The sequence below is a fragment of the Heterodontus francisci genome, chromosome 15 (assembly GCF_036365525.1).
Source record: "Heterodontus francisci isolate sHetFra1 chromosome 15, sHetFra1.hap1, whole genome shotgun sequence".
NCBI classification, from domain to species: domain Eukaryota; kingdom Metazoa; phylum Chordata; class Chondrichthyes; order Heterodontiformes; family Heterodontidae; genus Heterodontus; species Heterodontus francisci.
Genome location: NC_090385.1, coordinates 47,757,443 through 47,772,475, shown reverse-complemented (window position 1 = coordinate 47,772,475; position 15,033 = coordinate 47,757,443). Strand labels below are relative to the sequence as shown.

The following is a 15,033-nucleotide window of genomic DNA, read 5'->3' as shown; positions in this document are numbered from 1 at the left end:
ATTTTGGGGAATGAATATTATTCAATGAATATTTAATCTCCTGTCTTAAACCGACAAGAAAACCTGTTACTCTGTCTATTTGGCAAGTAAAACACTCAGGAGCAAAGTCATCACTTTTTAAACAAAACATGATTGCCGTCAGTTAGGAGGTGAACAATGGGAACCACCCACACCCCTTACCACCTGTCTATAACAGGTGTTCCTTATGACAAGCAAACATATGCGTATGTGAGGGACAGGGTGCCTCATCACCTTCTACTAATTGTAGTCCCATCTAAGGCTCGGGGATGATGACAGCACAGAAGGTATTTCGGGATTCCTCCCAAAGACCAACTGATATGAGCTATAGCCCCCGACCATTTGAAGCGAATTCTTTGTATGGACGGCCCACGCCAGGGCAGATGTTAACTTGAAATTTGGTTGGTCAGCTAAGATCTTTTGGAGCATCTCAATCACCCGTGATTTCTTTCAAAGTCCATTACCGAAAGGACTTTCAGCTGTGGTGTTCATCACTACAATGTTCATATTTTCACACATGTCTCTAAAGTCTTTATTGACAGACTCCTCCACCTGCCCCCCCACCCCCCCCAACTGTCAGTCAGGAATTTATTCAGTGCCCCCAGTCCAGTCCCTATCTATTTTTCCATGACGTTATCTACAATCACTCTTTTATCCTTACCATGTATTACTGTGGAAAGACTGAGTCTTGTTGCCATGTCTGAAATGCAAAATGAAAATGTTTCTATCCTTGTCCCACACCTTTAAAATACAGCTACTACTTCATTAAAGTCTCTTGCCAGTGGAAGATTTACAATAGGTCTTAATGGTGTCCTCCAATACTTTTTTACATCTTTCACTAATCTCTTCAATAAGCTTTGTGTACTCATCATCAACCACCCTGCATCTTTTAGTAGGACTTTTAATCTGTGACAAGAGGGATGAGCAAATTTTCAATCCGACTTTAAGATGATTTGCTTTTTGTCTCTCAAACTCCTACCATTTGGTGCAATTAACGCCTCTTTAGCATTCTTATTAGAGATGCTAGGTTTTATTAAAGGGATGCATTAATGCCCTGATTGGAAAGTCAGTAGATTTGCAATTTACCCAAAGAAAATTGCATTATCATGTTCCATGTCCAATCTCATTTGTGCCTTTTTCATGGAAGGCTTGCTCAGCAGCAAGGGTACCTCACTAGATTCCACGCCTGTACTAATAAAATGGTTTACTCCAGCTATTCTGCATGAAATCACCAATTTTTTCAGTGACTTTAATGTGTTGTCATCCCCAAACCTGAAGCAAGTAGAACTTTCATACGCCCTGCCTTACTTTATTCCTACTACTTAGTGAATCTAATTAACATTTCAACCAATCCATTCCACATACTGTGGTTATGTAATCACTGTCCAACATGGTGCAATTAAATGAATCCGTAACTAGTACGGTCATTGCCAGACTGAAGCTTCTTGTGACCTGTACAATTTCCACAGATGATCAATATCAGCATCATCTTCCTCTTCCGAATCTTTCATGTCATGGGTCGTCTCAAAACCCTGTTGTTCTGTCTTGGACTGTTTACTGTATAATGATATTTTGAATCACATCTGAAACGCCTGTTAATAATTTCCCAGGCATTCGTTTGCCTGTTATTGTTACTCCATTCCTGTTGTCTGCCAGATCTGCCAAAACGTATCCATCCTCATTTCTTTTGTCTGTGAATCTTCTGCTGTATTGACACCTATGCACCATATCTGAACAATCTCGAAATGCCATGACCATTGATGTCCTCCATCATCTTCTGTGACACCGCAGATGTCCCATTTTGGCAATGAAGGCTGCTGGAAATGACTGCTTTCCCAAATTTTTTTTTAAAACATCAGACACTTGATCCAAAAGAGTGTCTTTTTCCTGACAGTCTAATTCCAGTTAAGACCAGGAGCCTATCCATGTGCAACACTTTAGTACAATCCAACAATTTGAAAGCGAGCACTGAACAAGGAATTTCCAAATAGAATTTCTGCAATCTTTTATATAGTGTGTTAACTTCCATGATGTAGTCCTCTATGGAATAAATCTGTCTTTCTAAATTTATCAAAGGCTGACCATGCCTTGTATGTATTTAATAGATCAACTTTCTTATAAATTTTATCCATAAAGCTTAAAGCTGCTGCAGACCTTCCTGAATGTTCACCTGATGGCATCCATCTCACTAAATACTTTGCACCTGATCTTGCTTTTGTTAGGAAACAACAGTGCCAAGGCGATACCTTGTTTTTTCTTCAGTAAGGAGGTAACCCGTGTCCATATATCATAAGATTCAGATTCAGAGAACATTGGTGCAAAATCATACCCTAACACTTTACATTTGGATTCAGCCATTCTTCTCAAAAGTAACTGAGATTACAACCTTCTGTCTGGAAAAAAAACCTCTTAACTCCGATCTGCACCTTTAGCCAACCATCCTTTGCTACCATGGTAAGTCAATCCCAGCCAAATGGTGAAGAATGAAGCTTGACACAGATCCTTCTCTCGATGGTTTGTTTATTCACAGAATGCAGCATTACAAATCACTGCCTCCTGTTTGCTCTGCCCTTGCGCCAGCAGGCTCTCCTTATATTTGCTCAGGGGCCTTAATTAAACAATGTACTTCAATAAAAGCAAAATACTGCGGATGCTGGAAATCTGAAACAAAAACAAGAAATGCTGGATTCACTCAGCAGGTCTGGCAGCATCTGTGGAAAGAGAAGCAGAGTTAACGTTTCGGGTCAGTGACCGAAGAAGGGTCACTGACCCGAAACGTTAACTCTGCTTCTCTTTCCACAGATGCTGCCAGACCTGCTGAGTGAATCCAGCATTTCTTGTTTTTGAATGTACTTCACCTATTTATCTCTAATAACATAATTAACCGACCATTAACAAAGGTTAAGTATAACTTTCTCCGATTTATACTGCATAGCTTGTATGGTTCAGCATTCTATTTTCTTTATTGATTCTGGCTCCGCAGTTTATTTTACACACTCATTTTTTAAAAAGAAATGCTCAGTTGTTTGTTGAAAAGAAACAACTTTATGCTAAAGGTAATGATCTAAACTTTTTTTTTTATTTATTCATTCATGGGATGTGGGTGTCGCTGGCCAGGCCAGCATTTTATTGCCCGTCCCTAATGGCCCTAACTGAGTGGCTTGCTAGGCCATTTCAGAGGACATGTAAGAGTCAACCACATTGCTGTGGGTCTGGAGTCACATGTAGGCCAGACCAGGTAAGGACATCAGATTTCCTTCCCTAAAGGACATTAGTGAACCAGATGGGTTTTTACAACAATCGACAATGGTTTCATGGCCATTATTAGACTAGCTTTTTAATTCCAGATTTATTAATTGAATTAAAATTCCACCTTCTGCTGTGGTGGGATTTGAACCCATGTCCCCAGAGCAATATCCTGGGTCTCTGGGTTACTAGTCCAGTGATAATACCACTACGCCACTGCCTCCCCCCTCTAAACTACTGAAAATGCGACTGTTCACAGACTGGTTTGCCGGGGATTAAGTGCGTGAGAACCACTGTTAGAGCAAACAGCATAAGTGGGTCAAGGGAGAAATGCTTAATTATTTTTAATCAAGTATTATACTTCATTGATAATGTTCTTCAAAGCTTTTATTCCACAGTTGCCAACCACTTCTGTTTGTTTTCATTGTGGTCAATTTCTTCTGATCACTATCTTTTAGGTCATTACACAGGGAAACGACTTTCATCAGATATTCTGACTCAATTTCACGTCGTTCTCTGGGAAAGAGCTGCCAAGAATTTTGAGGTGAGATACAAGTACTAGAAGTTTGTGAAACTTAAATTGAAGGTATACCATGTAATCTGTACTTAGGTTACCTTTATTGGGCCGTCACCTCTCTATTACAACCACTTTTCTTCATCCTAATATTACTTGCCATTGAAGGCTAATATTATTTACAATTGAAGTCAATGTAAATTGTTCTCCTTAAAATACGAACATATGAATTAGGAGCAGAAGTAGGCGATTTGACCCCTCGAGCCTGCTCCACCATTCAATAAGTTCATGGCTGATCTGTTTGTCTTTCGAATTCCACACCCCCATCTACCCCCAATAACCTTTGATTCCCTTGCCTAACAAGAATCTATCTACCTCTGCCTTAAAAATATTCAATGACCCCGCCTCCACCACCTTCTGAGGCAGAGTTCCAAAGTCGCACAACCCTCTAAGAGAAAAAATTTCTCCTCATCTCTGTCCTAAAAGGGCGACCCCTAATTTTAAAACAGTGCCCCTTAGTTCTGGACTCACCCGCGAGAGGAAACCGCCTTTCCACGTCCACCTTGCCAAGACCATTCAGCATCTTATATACTTCAATCAAGTCTCCCCTCACTCTTCTAAACTCCAGTGAAAACAAACCCAGTCTGTCCAACCTTTCCTCAGAAGACAACCCGCTCATTCCAGGTATCAATCTAGTAAACCTCCTCTGAACCACCTCCAGTGCATTCACATCCTTCCTTAAATGAGACCAAAACTACACACAGTATTCGAGATGTGGTCTCACCAATGCCCTGTATAAATGAAGCAGAACATCCTTTTATTTTCAATTCCTCTCGTAATAAAGCATTCCATTAGTCTTCTTTATTACTTGCTGTACCTGCATGTTAACCTTTTTTGTGACTCATGCACTAGAACACCGAGATCCCTCTGCACCCTGGAATTCTGCAGTCGTTCTCTGTTGAAGTAATGCTCTGCTTTTTTTATTCTTCCTGCCAAAGTGAACAACTTCACATTTTCCGACATTATACTCCATCTACCAGCTTTTTGCCCACTCACTCAACCTATCTATCGGTCTGTAACCTCCTTATGTCCTCCTCACAACATACTTTCCTATCTATCTTTGTGTCATCTGCAAATTTAGCTACCATGCCATTTCTCCCCTCATCTAAGTCATTGATATAAACTGTAAAAAGTTGAGGCCCCAGCACAGACCCCTGCGGGACTCCACTCGTCATATCCTGCCACTCAGAAAAGGACCCATTTATGCATACTCTCTGTTTTCTGTCAGTCAGCCAATCTTCTATCCATGCTAATATCTTACCCCCGCCCCCACACCATGAGCTCCTACTTTACGCTATAGCCTTGTCAAATGCCTTCCGGAAATCCAAGTACAGTATGTCAACAGGCTCCCCTTTATCCACAGCACATGTTACTTCTTCAAAGAACTCCAATTAATTGGTTAAACATGATTTCCCTTTCACAAAACCATGCTGACTATTCCCGATTACGTTGAGTTTTTCTAAGTGCCCAGCTACAACCTCCTTAATGATCGATTCTAACACCTTCCCCACGACAGTTACCTGTTTTCTGCCTCCCGCCCCTCCTTGAATAGAGGGGTTATATTTGCTGCTTTTCAGTCTGATGGTACCTTTCCAGAATCCAGCGAATTTTGAAAAATTAACACCAATGCATCTACTACCTCATTAGCCACCTCTTTTAAAACCCTCGGATGTAGTCCATCAGGACCCAGGGACTTGTCAGCCCACAGCTTCATCAGTTTGCTCAGTACCATATCCCTGGTGATTGTAATTTCACCAAGTTCCTCTCTTCCTTCCACCTCCTGATTTACTGAGTTAGGTATTCAATTGATATGCGATATTAAGCTCCCTTCAATCAGCTGTTTTGTATTTCACGGGGTAGAGTTTCCACTTCGGGCACAATCAGCAAAATGGCCATAAATTGTGCCGCTTTTGAATCTTTTTTCTTCAGTTTCTGCTCAAACTTATTTGCATATTGCCGAACGCAAAATCTGAAATGAACCAGCACGATTGGGCAGTTGTTTAAATGTAATTTTTTTTTAAATTGCTCTAAAAAGTATTCCTTGATATATTTAACAATGGTAACTAGATGCAGTTTGATTTAATACAGTTGAAAGTGGGTTTATCATAAATAAGCACTTTCAAACCTAGTGTCAATCCACCACCTGTGTATAACCTGATTTTAAATGACTGAAAATGACTTTTAAAAAAATATGCAGAACTATTTCCGAGTTATATTTGGGTGCAGTAGGCAGTTTCTTAGCAAAATTAAATTATATTCAAAAGCTTTTAAACCATTTCTATTAGTGTCCTTTCACCCAAAGGGACCAGTTTAATTTTTAGAGCCTCCTTGGCGGCCCACAAATGAGCACAATCAAGGAAACTCCCAATGGTGATTCATTCATCCTGGACGTGTGGCCGATTTTGTAGGTGAGGCCCATTTCTAGTTTTTAAACCAGTGCAAAGGATCGTGAAGACTCGAGTTGCCCTGAACGTAATTTTGCTCTTAAAATTCTGCAATCTTTTGCACTGATTTCAGCCAAATTATGCTGAAAAGTCTGCGCAACTGAGTGGAAACTCAGGGCCCATATATTTTACCTGTGTAAATATAGATCTGGTTCTGGAGAGTCCTTTAGGGAAGGAAATCTGCTGTCCTTACCTGGTCTAGCCGACATGTGACTCCAGACCCACAGCAATGTGGTTAACTCTTACATGCCCTCTGAAATGGCCTAGAAAACCACTCAGTTGTACCTAACCGCTACAAAGTCAATAAAAAGGAATGAAACTGGACGGACCCCCGGCATCGACCTAGGCACCGGAAATGACAACGGTAAACCCAGCCCTGTCGACCCTGCAAAGTCCTCCTTACTAACATCTGGGGGCTTCTGCCAAAGTTGGGAGAGCTGTCCCACAGACTAGTCAAGCAACAGCCTGACATAGTCATACTCACGGAATCATACCTTACAGACAATGTCCCAGACACTGCAATCAGTATCCCTAGGTATGTCCTGTCCCACCAGCAGGACAGACCCAGCAGAGGTGGCGGCACAGTGGTCTACAGTAGGGAGGGAGTTGCCCTGGGAGTCCTCAACATCGACTCCGGACCCCATGAAGTCTCATGGCATCAGGTCAAACATGGGCAAGGTAACCTCCTACTGATTATCACCTACCGCCCTCCATTAGCTGATGAGTCAGTACTCCTCCATGTTGAACAGCACTTGGAGGAAGCACTGAAGGTGGCAAGGGCACAAAATGTACTCTGGGTGGGGGACTTCAATGTCCATCACCAAGAGTGGCTCGGTAGCACCACGACTGACTGAGCTGGCCGAGTACTAAAGGACATAGCAGCTAGACTGGGTCTGCGGCAGGTGGTGGGGGAACCAACATGAGGGAAAAACATACTTGACCTTGTCCTCACCAGTCAGCCTGCCGCAGATGCTTCTGTCCATGACTGTATTGGTAGGAGTGACCACCGCACAGTCCTTGTGGAGACGAAGTCCCACCTTCATTTTGAGGATACCGTCCATCATGTTGTGTGGCACCATCACCGTGCTAAATGGGATAGATTTCGAACAGATCTAGCAATGCAAAACTGGGCATCCATGAGGCACTGTGGGCATTCAGCAGAATTGTACTCAACCACAGTCTGTAACCTCATGGCCTGGCATATCCCCCACTCTACCATTACCATCAAGCCAGGAGACCAACCCTGGTTCAATGAAGAGTGCAGGAGGGCATGCCAGGAGCAGCACCAGGCATACCTCAAAATGAGGTGTCAACCTGGTGAAGCTACAACCCAGGACTACTTGCATGCCAAATTGCATAAGCAGCATGCAATAGACAGAGCTAAGCGATCCCATAACTAATGGATCAGATCTAAGCTCTGCAGTCCTGCCACATCCAGCCGTGAATGGTGGTGGACAATTAAACAACAAACTGGAGGAGGTGGCTCCACAAATATCCTCATCCTCAATGGTGGTGGAGCCCAGCACATCAGTGCGAAAGATAAGGCTAAAGCATTTGCAACAATCTTCAGCCAGAGGTGCCGGGTTGATGATCCATCTCGACCCCCTCCTGAAGTCCCCAGCATTACAGATGCCAGACTTCAGCCAATTCGATTCACTCCGCATGATATCAAGAAACAACTGAAGGCACTGGATACTGCAAAGGCTATGGTTCCTGACAATATTCCGGTAATAGTACTGAAGACCTGTGCTCCAGAGCTTGCCGCGCCCCTAGCCAAGCTTTTCCAGTATAGCTACAACACTAACATCTACCCGGCAATGTGGAAAATTGCCCAGGTATGTCCTGTACACGAAAAGCAGCACAAGTCCAACCCGGCCAATTACCGCCCCATCAGCCTACTCTCAATGATCAGTGAAGTGATGGAAGGTGTCATTAACAGTGCCATCAAGCAGCACTTGCTTAGCAATAATATGCTCGGTGGCGCTCAGTTTGGGTTCCGCCAGGGCCACTCAGCTCCTGACCTCATTACAGCCTTGGTTCAAACATGGACAAAAGAGCTGAACTCAAGAGGTGAGGTGAGAGTGACTGCCCTTGACATCAAGGCAGCATTTGACCAAGTATGGCATCAAGGAGCCCTAGCAAAACTGGAGTCAATGGGAATCAGGGGGAAAAGACTCTGCTGGTTGGAGTTGTACCTAGCACAAAGGAAGATGGTTGTGGTTGTTGGAGTTCAAACATCTGAGCTCCAGGACCACTGCAGGAGTTCCTCAATGTAGTGTCCTAGGCCCAACCATCTTCAGCTGCTTCATTAATGACCTTCCTTCAATCATAAGGTCAGAATTGGGGATGTTCGCTGATGATTGCACAATGTTCAGTACCATTCGCGACTCCTCACATACTGAAGCAGTCCGGGTAAAAATGCAGCAAGACCTGGACAATATCCAGGCTTGGGCTGATAAGTGGCAAGTAACATTTGCGCCACACAAGTGCCAGGCAATGACCATCTCCAACAAGAGAGAATCTAACCATCTCCCCTTGACATTCAACGGCATTACCATCGCTGAATCCCCCACTATCAACATCCTAGGGGCTACCATTGACCAGAAACTGAACTGGAGTAGCCATATAAATACTGTGGCTACAAAAGCAGGTCAGAGGCTAGGAATCCTGCGGCGAGTAACTCACCTCCTGACTCCCCAAAGCCTGTCCACCATCTACAAGACACAAGTCAGCAGTGTGATGGAATACTCTCCTCATGCCTGGATGGGTGCAGCTCCAACAACACTCAAGAAGCTCGACACCATCCAGGACAAAGCAGCCCACTTGATTGGCACCCCATCCACTAACACTCACTCCCTCCACCACCGACGCACAGTAGCAGCAGTGTGTACCATCTACAACATGCACTGCAGCAACGCACCAAGGCTCCTTGGACAGCACCTTCCAAACCTGCGACCTCTACCACCTCGAAGGACAAGGGCAGCAGATGCATGGGAACATCACCACCTGCAAGTTCCCGTCCAAGTCACACACCATCCTGACTTGGAACTATATCGCTGTTCCTTCACTGTTGCTGGGTCAAAATCCTGGAACTCTCTTACTAACAGCACTGTGGGTATACCTACCTCACAAGGACTGCAGTGGTTCAAGAAGGCAGCTCACCTCACCACCACCTTCTCGAGGGCAATTAGGGATGGGCAATAAATGCTGGCCTAGCCAGTGACACCCACATCCCATGAATGAATTTTAAAAAAAGGCTGTAATCTGTTGTTGCCAGGTATGAAGTTGATAACCATCGGCATAATTGTGCACAGAAAATGGTTCTTTAATAGTGGGGCGGGTTGGGGGGGTGGTGTTGGGAACATAGTTCACAGAATTGCTCCTATTGTGCTATTGTGTACTCCTGTCCAATAAAGCTGCAGGAAAAAAGGCTTATAGAACTACTTAGAAGTACTTGTAATGACTTCTCATGATTAAAGTTGGTTTGCCTCATACTTGTCAAATTTTCAGGGCAGTATGATCTGTCATACATTCAAAGCATGTCATGTTTTGAAAGTTTTAATTTTCTAATTGTTTTGGGGGGGGAAAATCCACTACTGACTACTCCTTCAATACCAGTCTTCTGATATGGAACTCACATTTCCTTCTCCCTGACCCAATCATCAAAATCCAATGTGATATTTTAATAGGAAATATATCTCTTTCTGCTTTTTGATTGAAGACAAAGAGGAAGATCAGGGAAGGCCAGGTTGCCCAGGGGCCATGGGACGTATATGCTGCCCACCAGCCATTACTCGTGCCCAGATTGTACATACCAAGATGCCCCCAATCTCCAACTGATCCAGTATCAGTGTGTGTGGAGGATGCAGTTAAGCCTAGTTATTAGCAGACAAGCCATGATGGAGTGTATGAACCAAACAATTATTTATCATGTGATGCTTTGAGTGTGGTCCATGCTTGTCAGACTGTAATGGAAGTAACCTTTACCCATGAAAGTTGGGAGTGTAAAATGCCTTGTGGAAACTTCTGAATATTAAAGAAAAGCTCTTTGGCGCTTCAGCTAAGTGAGAGGAAGCTGGTTGCAACCAGGCAAACCTGGTTACAAGTCTGCATTCTTGGAAGGTGTGGCTCAGTCCTCTGACATTATTTTACTTGGTCAGGTCATTAAACTTCTTCCAGCAATGAGTGGTCACCTGGAAGTTTGTGGAGGAACACTTATGCTAAGGCCTTTCTGCATCACTGTACCTGTGTGGTTTCTTCACTAGTCTTTTCCTACCCTCTGTCCCAAACAGGTCTTCCTCTTGATTCTGATTTGTTGCAATGTAACTTGATTGCAAACTGAAACATGCAGATCTCTTAGCCTTTAAAGAGTCAGGCTGGGACTTGTGAGTGGGAATTACTTTATTTTAACACAAAGTTTTTCTCCCATTTTCTAGTTACAGAATTATACAGAGGCTCTCCAATGGTACAGTTATTCTTTAAGTTTTTTTTCTGCTGGACAACTGGATCAGAATCTGGCTAGACTGCAGAGAAACAGGGCATCTTGCTACCTGCATCTAAATCAACAGGAAAAGGTACCTATATCTCATTGTTAAATCGCGCACATATATATATTATATATATACATACATACAAGCAAGAGTACAAGTTGAGAAGATAATGCCGCTCGGCTGCCATGCTAATAACAGTGTATGTGCACTAGCAGATCTTCTGTGGCATTACTCACTGTAACTTGGAGGCTATGTTGTTAGAAGACAGAATATGAGAGTAGACAGGATGTGCACAGCTACTGTGAAGATGTAAAAATAAATTTTTGAGGAATTGCTTAGAAGTGAAGTTTGTTTGCTGCGACTGATTCTTGGAAAATTTGATCTAAATATGAAATGACACTTTGACAATTTCATGTAACACATATGTAACCTGGAATTTCCTTGGGGTTCTCCAAATTAGCTACTATGGTAGAGGATTGGCTGAAACCCTGCTTACATTGTGTATCTGGGGTCTTCACTGATCTTCCACTGAAGTCACGGTGGCGAATTGGGAGAACCCTCAGGGGAATTCCTGGCAGCAATGTAATATTATTAAGGAAAATGATTTATAGTGGCTGAGTAAATCAAGTTCTGTTATTGCAAGATTCTGGAATTGTTACTGGTGGTTCAGAGATTTAATTATGTGATACTGTTCATTTTGCCACGAAAACTGAATCACTAGCCTTATTAATATGTTTATTTATCTATACACTCAATTTTTGTGTTTCATCTTTTTTAAAACCCAAGTTACGTAGGAAGATGGTTGGTAAACTACACTGGAGTTCCGAAGAAGGGTCACTGACCCGAAACGTTAACTCTGCTTCTCTTTCTACAGATGCTGCCAGACCTGCTGAGTGAATCCAGCATTTCTTGTTTTTGTTCTGGATTTTTTATTATTCGTTTTTGGGATGTATCACCGGCAATGCCAGCATTTATTGCCCATCCCTAATTGCATTTGAGCAATTGGTGGTGAGCCACCTGCATCTGAGTGGCTTGCCAGGCCATTTCAAAGGGCAGTTAAGAGTTAACCACATTGCTGTGGGTCTGGAGTCACATGTAGGCCAGACTGGGTAAGGACAACAGTTTTCTTCCCCTGAAGGATATTAGGTAACCAGATGGGTTTTTACGACAATGCAGTAGGTTCATGATCATTATAATGAGACTAGCATTTTATTCCAGATATAGATAGATACCTGAGCCCTGAAATTGCATGCAGCCAAATGGTCTGAAGAAATGCATCTGGCATAGTCCCAACACTGACTCTTATGATTCTATAATTCTGCTATAATTCACAGGATCAGTTAATTTGCATACTCACTGGTATTGCTGTAGCATGGGAGTAGTTGTCTTTGTGGGAGAAAGGAACCTAAAGTTGCATCCTTTAAAAATCGGCTCTCACTTTACATACGAACATATGAAGTAGGAGTAGGCCATTTGGTTCCTTCGTACTGCTCCGCCATTTAATAGGATCATGGCTGATCTGATTGTGGCTTCAGCTGCACTTTCCTGACTACCCCCGATATCTTTTGATCCCTTGTTAGTCAAAAATTTATCTACCTCTGCCTTAAAAATATTCATATCTACCTCTGCCTTAAAAATATTCATATCTACCTCTGCCTTAAAAATATTCAATGACCCTGGCTCTACTGCTGTCTGGGGAAGAGAGTTCCAAAGACTCAACCCTCTGAGAGAAAAAATTTCTCCCCATCTCTGTCTTAAAAGGGCGACCCTTTATTTTTAAATTGTGTCCCCTAGTTCTAGTCTCTCCCACAAGGGGAAACATCCTTTCATCATTCACCCTGTAAGTCCCCTCAGGATCTTATATGTTTCAATAAGATCACCTCTCATTCTTCTAAACTCCAATGGATACAGACCCAGTCAGTTCAGCCTTTCCTCATAAGATAACCGCACCCCCCCACCGACCCCATCCCAGGTACCAGTCAAGTGAAATTTCTCTTCACTGCCTCTAACGCATTTATATCCTTTCTCAAATAAGGAGACCAAAACTGTACACAGTACTCCAGATGTGGTCTTACCAATACCCTATACAACTGTAGCAAAACATCCCTACTTTTATATTCCATTCCCCTTGCAATAAATAACAATGTCCCATTTGCCTTCCTAATCACTTGCTGTATCTGCATACCAACCTTTTGTGATTTATGTACCAGGACACCCATATCCCTCTGCACCCCAGAGTTCTGCACTCTCATTCCATTTAAATAATATGCTGCTTCACTATTCTTCCTGCCATAGTGGATAACTTCACATTTTCCCACATTATACTCCATTTACCAAACTTTTGTCCACTCACTTAACCTACTTAAACTGTTATCAGTTTAGGAACAGAGGAGCAGGAGTAGGCCATTCAGCTCATCGAGCCTGCTCTGTCATTGAATACGATCATGGCTGATCATCCACTTCAATGCCTTTTTCGCACAGTATCCCCATATCCCTTTATGTCATTGGTATTTAGAAATCTGTCAATCTCTACTTTAAACATACTCAATGACTGAGCTTCCACAGGCCTCTGGGGTAGAGAATTCCAAAGATTCACAACCCTCTGAGTAAAGAAATTTTTCCTCATCTCTGTCCTAAATGGCTTCCCCATTATTTTGAAATTGTGTCCCCTGGTTCTAGACTCCCCAACAGGGGAAACATCTTACCTGCATCTGCCCTGTCTGTCCCTTTCAGTATTTTGTCAGTTTCAATGAGATCACCTCTCATTCTTCGAAACTCTGGAGAATACAGGCCCAGTTTCCCCAATCTCTCTTCATAGGACAGTCCTGCCATCCCAGGAACAAGTCTGCTGAACCTTCATTGCTTTCCCTCTATGGCAATAATATCCTTCCTACGGTAAGGGGACCAAAATTGCACACAGTACTCCAGGTGCAGTCTAACCAAGGTTCTATACGATTGAAGCAAGACTTCACTACTCTTGTACTCAAAACTTCTTGCAATAAAGGCTAACATATCATTAGCCTTCCTAATTGCTTGTTGCACCTGCATGTTATTTTTCAGTGACTTATTGACGAGGACACCCAAGTCCCTTTGTACATCTACATTTTCTAATCTCTTACCATTTAAGAAATACTCTGCACATCTATTCCTTCTACCAAAGTGGATAACCTCACATTTCTCCACATTATATTCCATCTACCACGTTCTTGCCCACTCACTAAGTATGTCCAAATCCCCTTGAAGCGGTTTGGCATCTTCCTCACAACACACATTCCCGCTTAGTTTTGTGTCATCCGCGAACTTGTAAATATTACATTTGGTCTCCACATCCAAATCATTTATATATATATATATATTGTGAACAGTTGTGGCCCAAGTTCTGATCCTTGCGGTACCCCACTATTCACAGCCTGCCAATGCGAGAATGACCTGTTTATTCCTACTCTTTATTTTCTGCCTGTTAACCAATCCTTAATCCATGCTAGTAGATTACCTCCTATCTCATGTGCTTTAATTTTGCTAACCAACCTCCTATGGGGGACTTTGTCAAAAGCCTTCTGAAAATCCAAGTATACCACATCCACCAACTCCCCTTTATCAATTCTGTTAGTAACACCCTCAAAAAACTCTAACCTAGGTTCATCAAACATGATTTCCCATTCATAAATCCATGTTGACTATGCCCAATCAGATCATTATTATCCAACTGTCCTTTAGAATAGATTGTAACATTTTCCCTACTACTGATGTAAGGCTAACAGGTCTGTAGTTCCCTGTTATCTCTCTCCCTTCCTTCTTAAATAGTCGGGTGACATTTGCTACCTTCCAATCTGCAGGAACCATTCCAGAATCCATAGAATTTTGGAAGAAGATCACCAATGCATCCACTAACTCTACAGCTATCTCTCTCAAAACTCTGGGATGTCCTGGGGACTTATCAACCTTCAGCCCCATTAATTTCTCCAATACAACCTTCTTACTAATATTAATTTCCTTCAATTCCTCATTCTCCCTAATCCCCTGGATCTCTAATTCTGGGAGATTTCTTGTATCTTTCTCAGTGAAGACAGACACAAAGTAATCATTTAGCTTCTCTGCCATTTCTCTATTCCCCATTATAAATTCTCCTGACTCTGCCTGTAATAGACCCACATTTGTCTTAGCCATACTTTTCCTTTTTACGTACCTTTAGAAGCTTTTACAGTCCGTTTTTATGTTTTTTGCTAGTTTACATTCATATTCTATTCTCCCTTTATCGGTT

The 15,033-nt window shown here is 42.5% G+C and overlaps 1 protein-coding gene across 1 annotated transcript in view; it reads left to right on the top strand.

Annotated features, from left to right (window-relative positions):
• tex11 (testis expressed 11) overlaps window positions 1-15,033 on the top strand; it is a 245,081-nt gene that overhangs the window by 103,050 nt on the left and 126,998 nt on the right. The window contains exons 13-14 of the mRNA XM_068046993.1: window positions 3,723-3,808; window positions 10,719-10,856. Coding sequence (XP_067903094.1) covers window positions 3,723-3,808; window positions 10,719-10,856 — 224 coding nt within the window. The remainder of the gene's footprint in view (window positions 1-3,722; window positions 3,809-10,718; window positions 10,857-15,033) is intronic.